At 44.0% G+C, this 14,158-nt stretch overlaps 1 protein-coding gene and 1 long non-coding RNA gene across 2 annotated transcripts; both read left to right on the forward strand.

Annotated features, from left to right (window-relative positions):
* The first annotated feature begins 3,238 nt into the window (after positions 1–3,238).
* On the forward strand, positions 3,239–3,853 carry LOC138372066 (uncharacterized). Its single transcript, XR_011230675.1, has 2 exons — positions 3,239–3,303; positions 3,813–3,853. It is a non-coding gene; the product is annotated as an uncharacterized lncRNA (long non-coding RNA).
* A 409-nt stretch (positions 3,854–4,262) lies between these two features.
* Positions 4,263–12,157, forward strand: LOC123753623 (probable DNA double-strand break repair Rad50 ATPase). The gene is made up of 7 exons (XM_069336909.1): positions 4,263–4,442; positions 4,644–4,706; positions 4,892–4,954; positions 5,269–5,296; positions 5,464–5,638; positions 11,550–11,736; positions 11,938–12,157. Exons 1-7 carry the CDS (start codon positions 4,263–4,265, stop codon positions 12,013–12,015), a joined length of 774 nt encoding a protein of 257 aa, XP_069193010.1. The 3' UTR covers positions 12,016–12,157.
* Positions 12,158–14,158: the final 2,001 nt, after the last annotated feature.

Genomic DNA, 14,158 nt, shown 5'->3' on the forward strand with positions numbered 1-14,158 from the left:
GGCACGAGGTGCAATGGCCTACAGATATGCACATGTGATTTTGGAGCATTCTATATCTGCCATCGTGGGCAGTGTGGCTTATTCTGAGTTGGGTAGATTCTAACACCTAATCAGAATTCATTATTCCCTTCGATTGTAAATTAATTCCACGCTCAACATAAAAAGATAAACCTCCCATATATTACTAGTGGGGACCAAGCCCCAAAGTTATTGATTGGCATGATCGATCCAGACCTCGGTCATTGCTCAGTATTACTGGTCTGGTGGTGGCGGCGAAAAGGCGACCCTAGGGTTTTGCTAGAAGCCTATGTCATGGCATACGGGTTGTAGAATCTCAAGTCGGTCAATCGTCTTAAGACCACGTGGCGTGGAGTCGGCTCTAGTAAAAGTCTGGAGTCCCTTGGTAGAGATCTAAAGTAGATTACGCACTCGAGCTATGTCAATAGGCCATTTTTCTTCTTCGCCCTTACGTCATTACAATAGATAAAGGCAGCGTCTGGGATGATCTCTGACGTAGGTTCGAATCCTCGTCACGGCTTTTGTGGATTTGTTCATTTGATGCATCACGTTAGTGTGATATGTGTAATACCTGCTGTTATCACTCACAAAATCCTAAATATGAATCCATTTCAACAGGATTATATTGTGAAGGAACACGAGATCGTTTCACGAGGCATAAATGTAGGAAACAATGGCTGGGTGCTATCTATACCTCATGCTGTGAATATCATAACTAGCATTGTATTTGTTGATATATTAACATTGTACATAAGCTTTATCACAATCAGGATCTGACTATACAAATTAATTTCAATTACTGTACCTATTTTACTCATAATTACTAAGGGGTGCTGTAGTGCCTAGCTGCACAGCGGTGCTGTCAGCTGCTCCTGTATGCACCAGCCTTGGTCGCTCTCAGTACTGAGGATCTCTGCCATTTTTTTCCAGATGAGGTCCATTTACTGGAATCCTAAGGCACAGGATGCGAGTCCCGTGTACCCACGGGAGTTTTAAATCACTCCCTATATCTAAAAGCACCAAATGGTGCTTTTAGGTATAGGGAGATTGTATAGGTATATACAATCTGCACACCCCTGATTGGGTGCTTTAAGGCACTCTGCAGTGCAGTAGTTAATGGCAAATTTTCATCTGCCTCCTTACATGGCAACTTGGGGATCCAGGGTACTTTAGTTCCTAGTAAATCCACACAGGCCTTAGATGCTCATGCCATTTGCTACCATTATTTAACATTTATTTCTGTAATTCACTAGCTATTAGTTATAGGGGTGCCAATTTTCCTCCCTGATAGCTCATTTTCTACAGTTTGGTTCATGGGTTGCCCCCATGGCCAGGGTGCTGGGGGCGTGGCTGACTCAGGTTGTCACGCTTGATCCCATGATTTGTGGGCAGGTCTGGTCATGTCCTCCTGCTTGTGGTAGTGCTTTGCAAGCCACCCAACTACTTTGGGGTATTCGGTGCTCGCGGGGTCTGCTGCTTCCACTTCACTCCATCGGGTTTTCTTGTTTCAGTCCCGCAATGGGTCTGTACGGTTCTTTGGTTCATTCTGGTTTTGTCCAGTCTGTACCGCTGGCTTCCATATGGATAACTTAACTGTCCCAAGTCTGGTTTCTTTTAGGGCCAGGTTGTTGAGTGGTGTGTCTGACCAATGGGCCGTGTGTTGGCATAAACCTGCTTCTTCTGGGGTTCAGGGACTGGTTATGGTAGTGGCGAGACGTCCTGTTTCTCGTCTTCCTTGTCTTTCCTTTGGCTGGTCTATGGCAACTTGCATTATCAGCATATTGCTCTGTTTGTGGTGGCCCATCTTCATGTACTAGGTTTTGGGTGTTGGCCCACCCCGACGACTGGTTGGTGTGCGCTCCCAGCCAGTCTGTCTGCTCGCTGCAGGGGTGGATCTTTACCGTTCACCGAGTTCGGGTTCCTGGTGCTTTGGGAAAGTCCCATCTGGTTCCATCCTGGGTTTGGACTGACTGCTTCCTTGTCACTTCCTCTGGAATTGTTGCTGTGGCTGCAGTCCCGCCTTTGTATCTAGAGGGCTCCCGGGTCCCTCAGTTGTTGCTTGAACAGCTATGCGGGCGTAATTACCAATGTAATTACCCAAGTAGTTACAGGATGAGCTATGCTCGTGGTGTCCCGTCTTCCCAGCACTGTCATAACACTTTGAAATTACTGACAGTTTTGGCCTCCACCACCACCTCACCTAACTTGTTCCAACCATTTACCTCTGTTTGCAAAAGAGAATTTTCTTGTATTTCTCCAGCAGATTTGTTTCGTTAGTTTAAATCTATGACCTTGTTCTTGGAGTTCTGGGTCTCACGAATTCTTCCCTATCAATTTTATCAATTCCTGTTACTATTTTCTATGTAGTGAACATATCTTTCTTCTATCTTCTAGTTTTGACATTTAATGCCTTTAACCTCTCCTCATAGCTCTTGTCCCTTCAGTTCTGGGAGCCACTTAGTAGCATGTTTTTGCACATTTTCCAGTTTGTGCGCTTTAGATATGGGCACCATACAACCGCTGCATATTCCAGCTTTGGTCTAACAAAAGTTGAACAATTTTTTTAGTACTTTGCCATCCATGTATTTAAAAGCAATTCTGAAGTTAGAAAGTGTAGCATAGGCTCCTCACACAATGTTAACGTGGTTCTCAGGTGACAGTTTTCTATCTAGAACCACCCCTAGATCACATTTAGAGATCACATGTCTTATTTATAAGAATAGAGAAAATGAAGCCGAGATCCAAGATCAAGAAAAAATAAAAAAAATATGAGGTATGTAGTTAATAAACATATTGTAGTCTCTAGAGTGGAATATTGTTGCAAACTAACAGCCCTATTCAAAGCTTGCTGACTTGATCCATTATTTGCTGACCTGATCCATCCTCCTGCTTCCTTGACTCCATTGTCTCTGCATGCTTTGCCTATACCCCATAACCCCAATTCACTGATCAAAGATTAAGAACCCTTTTGCAGGAGACAGTGAAGGAACACCAGAAACTCGAGCATAGTCTGAAGGAAAGACTAAAGAAATGCGAGGTATGTAGTTATTAAACATATTATAGTCTCTAGAGTGGAATATTGTTGCAAACAACCCTATTTAAAGCTGGAGTAATTGCTGACATGATTCATCCTCCTGCTCCCTTGACTCCATTGTCTCTGCATGCTTTGCCTATACCCCATAACCCCAATTCACTGATCAAAGATTAAGAACCCTTTTGCAGGAGACAGTGAAGGAACACAAAAAACTGGAGCATAGTCTACAGGAAAGACTGAAGAAATATGAGGTATGTAGTTATTAAACATATAGTCTCTAGAGTGGAATATTGTTGCAAACAACCCTATTTAAAGCTGGAGTAATTGCTGACATGATTCATCCTCCTGCTCCCTTGACTCCATTGTCTTTGCTTGCTTTGCCTATACCCCGTAACCCCAATTTCACTGATCCTGGTCTTACTTAGCTACTGTGTTGTTCTTTGCCTTTGTTTCTCCCTTGTTATCTCTGCTTCTGTTCTCTCTTTATTTTTGTCTGTCTATTCTTCAATGAGATATTCGTGATTTTTATGTTAACTTTCATAAACTCTAACCTTTAACCCTTAAGTTGCGCAACACATCATATGATGGGTTGAGTGACTTGCTGTAAATTGCACATCCCATCATGTGATGTATTGGAGTACTGTAACTACACTTTAGGTACACTTAGGTAATTACATAGTGCTACTGGCCCTCAGATAAATTCAAGTATATTTACCATGTACTTTACTAAATTAATGTCTGTACTCTTTTTTTTCATCAGGCAGTGTGGTGCTTCTGCACAGTGGAAATATTTACAAGGCTCTGCTTCAAATATATGAAGAAAATGAGCCTTTTGTTAACATCAAGGATTTCTACCCCCGGGTGAAGAGGATGTTTGCCGGGATAACCAAGGCATACACCGAAGAATTTGCCAAGACCTACAAACTCTTTGAAACGTAAATACAGTGCAGTATTGAGTTTTTAGGGAGCCCTCTGTAGTAACGTGAAGCTATGTGGTTACCATCTACTGGGTCACATTAGCCACAGAGTTCTAGTGGTCTACATGGGATCAGAATCAGAACTACCTCCTCACAGAGATGCAGGGAGCAGTAACATTTATTCATGCCACCTCACTGGGAAAGGCCCTCGGTGGCTGTTCCTTACACTGTGGTAATTACCAAAGTGCAGTTACACACTTTAAACAGGATGGAGTTGAGAAGTGGAGAAATATATGTATATATCTGATATAGTCCCGGAGTATCAGGAACATGTAGACTCCCTCACACCTTCACCTTTAATAATAATTGAAGGGAAGGTGTGGGGTAGAGAAGAGATCAGAGATCTTATAAAGGAAAATCAAGAACAAAAAGCTGAGATCGAAGATCTCATGAAAAAATTAAAACAATATGAGGTATGTAGTTAATAAACATATTGTAGTCTCTAGAGTGGAATATTGTTGCAAACTAACAGCCCTATTCAAAGCTTGCTGACTTGATCCATTATTTGCTGACCTGATCCATCCTCCTGCTTCCTTGACTCCATTGTCTCTGCATGCTTTGCCTATACCCCATAACCCCAATTCACTGATCAAAGATTAAGAACCCTTTTGCAGGAGACAGTGAAGGAACACCAGAAACTCGAGCATAGTCTGAAGGAAAGACTAAAGAAATGCGAGGTATGTAGTTATTAAACATATTATAGTCTCTAGAGTGGAATATTGTTGCAAACAACCCTATTTAAAGCTGGAGTAATTGCTGACATGATTCATCCTCCTGCTCCCTTGACTCCATTGTCTCTGCATGCTTTGCCTATACCCCATAACCCCAATTCACTGATCAAAGATTAAGAACCCTTTTGCAGGAGACAGTGAAGGAACACAAAAAACTGGAGCATAGTCTACAGGAAAGACTGAAGAAATATGAGGTATGTAGTTATTAAACATATAGTCTCTAGAGTGGAATATTGTTGCAAACAACCCTATTTAAAGCTGGAGTAATTGCTGACATGATTCATCCTCCTGCTCCCTTGACTCCATTGTCTTTGCTTGCTTTGCCTATACCCCGTAACCCCAATTTCACTGATCCTGGTCTTACTTAGCTACTGTGTTGTTCTTTGCCTTTGTTTCTCCCTTGTTATCTCTGCTTCTGTTCTCTCTTTATTTTTGTCTGTCTATTCTTCAATGAGATATTCGTGATTTTTATGTTAACTTTCATAAACTCTAACCTTTAACCCTTAAGTTGCGCAACACATCATATGATGGGTTGAGTGACTTGCTGTAAATTGCACATCCCATCATGTGATGTATTGGAGTACTGTAACTACACTTTAGGTACACTTAGGTAATTACATAGTGCTACTGGCCCTCAGATAAATTCAAGTATATTTACCATGTACTTTACTAAATTAATGTCTGTACTCTTTTTTTTCATCAGGCAGTGTGGTGCTTCTGCACAGTGGAAATATTTACAAGGCTCTGCTTCAAATATATGAAGAAAATGAGCCTTTTGTTAACATCAAGGATTTCTACCCCCGGGTGAAGAGGATGTTTGCCGGGATAACCAAGGCATACACCGAAGAATTTGCCAAGACCTACAAACTCTTTGAAACGTAAATACAGTGCAGTATTGAGTTTTTAGGGAGCCCTCTGTAGTAACGTGAAGCTATGTGGTTACCATCTACTGGGTCACATTAGCCACAGAGTTCTAGTGGTCTACATGGGATCAGAATCAGAACTACCTCCTCACAGAGATGCAGGGAGCAGTAACATTTATTCATGCCACCTCACTGGGAAAGGCCCTCGGTGGCTGTTCCTTACACTGTGGTAATTACCAAAGTGCAGTTACACACTTTAAACAGGATGGAGTTGAGAAGTGGAGAAATATATGGGTGCCGAGTGAATAGGCACTTGGGGACTCTGGACCCCACCACTCTGTGGGGCGGCAGTTTCCGCCAGTTTTCATAATTATTTCAATGTCTCTCATTCGTTTCTTCTGTTTTTTTGCTGTATTATTATTATTCAAAAGGGTGCAATTGGTGGAATTTATATAATTCAATGTATGGAACATTGCTATGCTCAAAATTAGGGAGCTCATATATGGTGACATGAACAAATCCACAAGGGTCGTGACGAGGATTCGAACCTACGTCCGAGATCATCCCAGACGCTGCCTTTATCGACGGAGCTACGACATGGTCAAAAGAGTTGAAACCGAAGTTCTACTGAACTTACTGGATCCTGCAGCCTCTCCGAGACACAAACCAGGGTTTTACACAACTCCCCCATGCACTCGAGCTATGTCAATAGGCCGTTTTCCCTCTTTGCCCTTACTTCATTACAATAGATAAAGGCAGCGTCTGGAATGATCTCGGACGTAGGTTCGAATCCTCATCACGGCCCTTGTGGATTTGTTCATTTGATGCATCACGCTATTGTGATTTGTGTGTGTTATGGTTGTCATGTATATTATATTCTGAGATCAATCAAAGTGTGTTTGCTGTCATTACACTATATACCCATGCATATAACTATCAGAATTTTTGTGCACCATAATGAACCACAAAGATCGTGTGTTGAGTTTATATACACAGAACAAGAATCAAAGGTCAGCCTAGCGACCGAGAACGGTGTGTGGCAGGGGCTGCCCCAAATACATCTTTACATAATTATTTCAGCGTCTGTGAATGGTTTTAATCTAGTTTTTTGCAGTAATATTATTCAATAGCATGTAATTTGTGTAATTTTTGTAATTAAATGTGTGGAGCATCACCATTCTAAAAAATATTGGGCTCATATACGGTGACATGTATATTATGTTCTTAGATCAATCAAATGGTGTTCTTGCTGTTATTACACTGTCAACATTTATATGCACCATAACAAACTAATAAGCAGTTCTGGTGGGTATGGCGATGAAATCAAAATGCAGCATGGAGCCACAAGCAGACAACACCAGCAATCACATGATGCAAGACAAGTATGACTCCAATATTCTACACATCTCACTATGACTAGCTACATAACTGCTGTTATCACATTCCTGTCACAAAAATCCTGAATATGAATCCATTTCAACGGTTATACTGTGAAGGAACATAAGATCGTTCATGAGGTGTAGATGCAGGAAACAATGGCTGGGTGCTGTCTATACCTCATGCTGTGAATATCATAACTAGCATTGTATTTGCTGATATATGTACATTGTACATAGTCTTTATCACATTCAGGATCATCTTTGATACTCAGCACAAATTAATTTCAATTACCTATTTTACTCATAATTACTAAGTGGTGCTGTGGTTCCTAGCTGCATAGCAGTACTGTCAGCTGCTCCTGTATGCGCCAGCCTTGGTCGCTCTCTCGGTACTGAGGCTCTCGCAGCCATTTTTTTTCCAGGTGGGGTCTATTTACTGAAATCCTAAGGCACAGGATGCGAGTCCAGTGTACCCACTGGAGTTATGAATCACTCCCTATACCTAAAAGAACCATATGGTGCTCTGCACACCCACGATTGGGTGCTTTAAGGTGCTCTGTGCAGTGCAGTAGTTATGGCAAATTTTCATCTGCCTCCTCTCATGGCAACTTGGAGATCCAGGGAACTTTAGTTCCTAGTAAGTCCACACAGGTCTTAGATGCTCATGCCATTCGCTACCATTATTTAAGATTTATTCCTGTAATTCACTAGCAATTGGGTATAGGCATACTAAGGTTTATCCCTGATAGCTCATTTTCTTCAGTTTGGTATGGTTCATGGGTTGCCCCGTGGCAAGGGTGCTGGGGGTGTGGCTGGCTCAGATTGCCACGCTTGGTCCCATGATTTGTGGGCATTCTCATCAACTTGAGAATGATCCAGGACGGACTGAAACGTCTTCGTCCCTTCACTTTCTAGTGTGTGGTTTAGTCAACATATTTCAACCACGTTATTGTGACTCATCATCTGCATTTGTGGGCAGTTCTGGTCATGTCCTCCGGCATATGGTGGTGTTGGGCAAGCCACCCAACTTCTCCTTTGGGGTGTTCGGGGCTCAAGGGGTATGCTTTTTCCACTTCGCTCCGTCAGGTCATCTTGTTTCGGTCCTGCAACGGGTCTGTGCAGTTCTTTGGTTCATTCTGGTTTTGTTCAGTCTGTACCACTGGCTTCCTTCTGGATGATTTACTGTCCCAAATCTGGCTTCTTTTAGGGCCAGGTTTTTGGGTGGTGTCTCTGGCCCAGCAGGCAGCGTGTTGGCATAAACCTGCTTCCTCTGGGGTTCAAAGACTGGTTATGTTCGTGGTGGGGCGTCCTGTTTCTCGTCTTCCTTGTCTTTCCTTTGGCTGGTCTCTGGCACCTTGCATTTTCTGCATATTGCTCGGTTCGTAGTGGCCCATCTACATCTACTAGATTTTGGGTTTAGCCCACCTCGATGGGTGATGGTTGTGGGCTCCCAGCCAGTCGGCTTGTCTGCTCACTGGAGGGATAGTTCTTTCCCAGTTCACCGAGTTCAGGTTCCTGGTGTCCTGGGAAAGTCCCGTCTGGTTCCATCCCGGTTTGGACTTGGCTGGGTCTTGTGTTGGACTCTTGGACTGCTTCCTTGTCTCTCCCTCTGGTGTTGTTGCTGTGGCTGCAGTCCCGCCTTTGTTTCTGGAGGGCCCCCAGGTCCCTCAGTGGTTGTTTGAGCAGCTGTGCAGACTTCTGAACTTCGCTGTGCTTGTTTACCCGCCGGGTCGGGTTTGGCTTCAGCAGCTGTTCTGGTTCCTTCAGGGATCTCCCTTACACTTCTCTCATGATTGTTGGGTTCGGCCTCTGGAGGCCTTGCGTTGGTTGCAGCATCGCCAGCTTTCTCTGTGTTTTTCGGTGTTCAGTGCCGTGGCTCCTTGTTATACTCAAATTCTGTCAGTTGAAATGTAACCAATCGCAGGCAAGTAGGCCTCCGACGTCATGCCAGACAGAGGAGCATCAGCCATGCTCCCAGCAGCCTCAGTTATCCTCACAGGCTCAGAGTAGAAGGACCTCGGCTAGGCAGATATATACCTTGCTATCTCAGTCAATAAATATATACAGAAGCGACTACTGTGTCTACCTTCTACCCGAACAAGGCAAACGAATATCCTACCTGAGCCCTCGCTCAAAGTGTTTATGGATGCCTTGTCTCTTGGCTGGGGCTTTGTGACCAGTGCTCACCAGGCCGGCCAGGAGCAGTGGGCTCCGTCCTTCAGTAGGGCTCACAACACAGTTCGCGCCTGTTTGGCTGTCACTTCAGAGGGTGCGGGTCGCTCGGGTTTCGATGATCAGGCTCCATTTGGACTGTACTCCGGTGGTTCCTTGCCTGACCCGTGTGGGTTCTCTTCGGTCCTTGGCTCTTTGGTGTTGGTCTCCTAGTGACTTCTGGCTCTTTTAGAGCCGTCCCAGAGAAGAGTAGTCCTGTTGGCCCCTTGGTGGCTGACCCAGCTTTGGTTTCAGGCGCTGCTTGTTCAGTGTTCGAACCCGCGAAGTTTCCTGCAGTTCCACCTCTTTCAGCAGATTGGACCAGTATGGTACGTGGCTGGTTCGGTCTTCTCTGCTCTTTGTGTCTTTCTGACCTGGTTTATCACCACTTGCATGGTGATCAGGTGGCTTCACAGATGGTGTCCCACTTGCGAGTTTCGTCTCGGCGACAGTATGAAATTTCCTGGTGTTCTTTCTGCCGGGTTCTCTCCCTTCGTAGATTGTCATCTATTTCGGATCTGGTTGTTTTGTCCTTTCTCTCGACTTTTTCAGAAACTGTCTTTTGATGCTGAATACTGTTGCCTCAAATCGTGTGGTGTTGGCAGAGCCGCTTTTGCTTGCATTCTGAGGGTTGTTACTTCCGCTCCGTTCCGCAAGCATTATGCACTGTGCACCTTCGGCCTGCTCATGCACCATCTGAGTTGTCCTGGTCTTTGGACTGGGTGCTCTCTTTTCTCCTTGGTTTGTTGTGGCTCCTTCAGTTCTGGATTGTTTCTCTCAGGCTCTTTTTCCTGTTGGCATTAGCTTCTGGGGGTCAGGTTGGGAAGCTTCATGCTCTCTTCCCATGCACGGTTTTCTGCTCTTTCTGTCCTGGTGGTAGGTTTGTTCATTTTCAGCAGTCTCCCTCTTTTCTGGCGAAGAATGGAACGGTGGCTTTCCGTAAGGGCTGTTGGGTTGATGCTTGGTTGGTTTGGCCAGGGAGTGCACCATGTTTTGTGTCCGGTTGCGGCTCTTCACCATTATTCGTGCGCCATGGCCTCTGTGGCCGGGGATATGCTAAGAGTTCTCCGTTTCCTCCACTGTTTGTGGGTTCGGGTCTCCCAGGTCATCTGCAGGGTTATTCATTCCAGCCAGCCTGCGGTCTATCCTCGAATCCATGACGTTCGCTAATTTGCTGCTCTAGCTGCTGCTTTTTGGGTGATATGTCTTGAGTTGACATTTGGGCGCGAGGATTTTGGAGGTCGGACAGGGTCCTGGCCGCCCGTTACCTCGTTTGTGTTCCTGGTCCTAGTCAGGCGTGTCGCTATGGGTCGCAGGTTGCAGCTAGTGGTCTCAACTTCGAGTTGGTGTGAATGGCGGCAGCCTCCCAGGTACGTCTCTCTCTTCCTTTTCTGTGGTTAGGTAGCTCCAGGGAGCCAGAGGAGCTATCCACAGGAAACCAGCGTTGAATGTAATGAAACGCCATTTTCTGGGCGAATCCTGGAGGTTCTTCGGCAATCTTCCGGTCGGAGATATTCACGTTTTTTTATATTCAACCTCTGAACTGGGGTGGCATGACCAGCACGGGGGTCTGGGGCTCTCCCTTCCCCCTCTTGGGGAGGGGGGGAGCTGCACAGACAACGACAGTAATGATGTCATGCTTGTTTGCTCATTTTCAGATTGGGGAGTTCTGCTTGATAATTTGGCTTTCGGTAGCAATTTTTAACCAGGTTTCTTTTGGGACGCCTACCTTTCTGGGTGCCTAACCCGGTCATTGGCACACATGGAATGCCTCTAACCACATGGGGGTTTCTATAGGCCATTGCTCCTCGTGCCTCTCTGAGGGGGCTAGGTTCTTGCTTGTGGTCCCTGGTACACAAGAACTTCAATCAAAATGGTCTAGAAACATATCAGTCCAGTAAGCTACGAGGAGCCTCCGGGACTCGCCCAGAAAATGACATTTCATTACATTCAACGCTGGTTCATTTTGGCAATTTTCAGGCTGTGGTCTTTAGTTTTAACCATGCAGTCTTTTGGTTTGCCTCTTTCTGGGTTCCTTCCCCAGTTGGTGGCAAGTATAAATAACTTTACATTGAAGTGTTCAAAGGCCATCACTCCTTTTGCCTCTTGAGACCTGGTTCTGGCTTGTATCCCTCTGTAGACCAATAGAACTTTGCGACTAATGGCACCGAGTAATATGGCATTAATCAGTGTATGATAGTTTCAGGGAGCCTCTGGGGCTCATCCAGAAACTGGCATTTCATTGCATTCAACACTTTTTTAATCTAGATTTTGCATAAGAGAAAATATTTCGGATTCATCTCTGTTTCACTAATGGCCTTTTGCTCTCTCCATAGGACCACCGGAGATATATCAGAGATAGTCCCGGAGTATCGGGAAGATGTAGACTCCCTCACACCTTCACCTTCAATAATAATTGAAGGGAAGGTGTGGGGTAGAGAAGAGATCGAAGATCTCAAAAAAGAAAATAATGAACAAAAAGTTGAGATCGAAGATCTCATGAAAAAATTAAAAGAATATGAGGTATGTAGTTAATAAACATATTGTAGTCTCTAGAGTGGAATATTGTTGCAAACTAACAGCCCTATTCAAAGCTTGCTGACTTGATCCATTATTTGTTGACCCGATCCATCCTCCTGCTTCCTTGACTCCATTGTCTCTGCATGCTTTGCCTATACCCCATAACCCCAATTCACTGATCAAAGATTAAGAACCCTTTTGCAGGAGACAGTGAAGGAACACAAACAACTGGAGCATAGTCTGAAGGAAAGACTGAAGAAATATGAGGTATGTAGTTATTAAACATATAGTCTCTAGAGTGGAATATTGTTGCAAACAACCCTATTTAAAGCTGGAGTAATTGCTGACATGATTCATCCTCCTGCTCCCTTGACTCCATTGTCTTTGCTTGCTTTGCCTATACCCCGTAACCCCAATTTCACTGATCCTGGTCTTACTTAGTCTACTGTGTTGTTCATTGCCTTTGTTTCTCCCTTGTTATCTCTGCTTCTGTTCTCTCTTTATTTTTGTCTGTCTATTCTTCAATGAGATATTCGTGATTTTTATGTTAACTTTCATAAACTCTAACCTTTAACCCTTAAGTTGCGCAACACATCATATGATGGGTTGAGTGACTTGCTGTAAATTGCACATCCCATCATATGATGTATTGGAGTACTACGCAAGATTTAAAACGGCCCACGGATACACGGGGTTCACCACACCTTCATCAGGGCTCTTGTAAACAGACACTGTTTTTAAACAAAATCGTAGGCCAAATTCCCGGGTGTGAGAGGCCTCAGTATTGAGTGAGCCACCAAGCCTGACGCACGCAGCATGAGCTCACAGCACTGCTGTTCAGCTTGTGACCACAGCATCACCTAAATATGCCATAATATACATGTTCATGCTATTATCTAGCAATGATATTATTACAGAAGACCCCTGACTGTGATAAAAATGACCAGGATTCTGATAACAGCAGGATTGTTGTGATAATTAGCGCTGTAGTGGGAGGAGTAATCTTGGTGGTGAGGGAGGTAGCATTGTCTGCTGACTCTTTGTGACCACCTTTTACTGTCTGGACTCACTATACCAGCTTAGTTGTTCACTATGGTAAACAAAACATGCAGATACTTATATATAACATCTGTATATAAAAGCAAAAACAGTATGGTGGGAGGAGAATGGTGGCGAGTGAGGTGAGGGAGGGAGTGGCAGCCAGTGGCAGGCTGCCACTGCCTGCCACTGCCACTCAGCATACCAACTTAGTGGTTCGTTATGGTGAACACAAATGTAGATACTTATATATAACGTGTATATATATTGTAATAACAGCAAAAGGAGTGTGGGGGAAGAAGACATTTTGGTGATGGGTGTGGCAACATCTGCATGATTTGTCATGTTGGTAGGGGTGGCCACTATGTTCTTTGGGCATTATATCAGCTTAGTTGAACAGTTATGGTGAACAAAACATGTAGATACTTATATATAATGTCTGTATATAGGGTATTAACACCACAAACAGTATTGTTGGGGGTGAAATTTTAGTGCGTTTGACCCTGAATGTGTGAGGGAAGAAGCCGCCAGCTGACTGTGTGCACTCACCATACCACTAAGCTGGTATGGTGAGTGCATTCAGTAAAAGGTGGCCACACAGAAGAAAATGCCACTACCCTCCCCTCCCACAGCATTACTCCTCCCTCCATGGCGCACAGCGCTAAATATCACCACAATCCTGCTATTATCAGAACCCTGGTCAGTTTTATCACAGTCAGGGGTCTTCTGTAATAATATCATCGCTACATAATAGCATGAATATTATTGGCCCACGATTTAAAAAAAAAATGGCGTCTGTTTGAAAGAGCCCTGATGAAGGTGTGGTGAACCCCATGTATCCGCGGGCCGTTTAAATCTTGTAGTGCTCCAAAGCATCACATGATGCGATGCGCAATTTACTGCAAGTCGGTCAAAGCATCATATGATGCGATGGGCAATTGAAGGGTTAAGGTGCTTGATAAATTATTGATGAATAATACCAGAACAGTATAAGTTGTCAAGTTTTAAGTCTCGTCCTTATCCAAAACGCTGGTCCTTGTGCTCAACGCCCTAAACGCTGTGCGTTCTAGTGGCTTTAGACATTACATTATATACCTGCTTTATATAGAAATCCAGCATTCTGTAACTCATTGTGTATGTATTTTCCCTAAATAAAATTATCTTGTGTTATCTTGCTATATACTCAGACCTAGTAGATAAAGCACTCAGGAGAGTGCAGAAGACCTGATGTAAATTTTCACAAAACACACATTTATGGTTTTCATCCAAATTAATATGTATTTCAATTTTCAGAAAAAAGTGGAACCTTTCCTGTTATTGTCTCCTGCATTACTTCAACATGAGCAAGTAATGCAGTATACAATAAACAAAGAAAATAATTCAAGAT

This window comes from Procambarus clarkii, chromosome 37, assembly GCF_040958095.1.
Source record: "Procambarus clarkii isolate CNS0578487 chromosome 37, FALCON_Pclarkii_2.0, whole genome shotgun sequence".
Taxonomy (NCBI): Eukaryota; Metazoa; Arthropoda; class Malacostraca; order Decapoda; family Cambaridae; genus Procambarus; species Procambarus clarkii.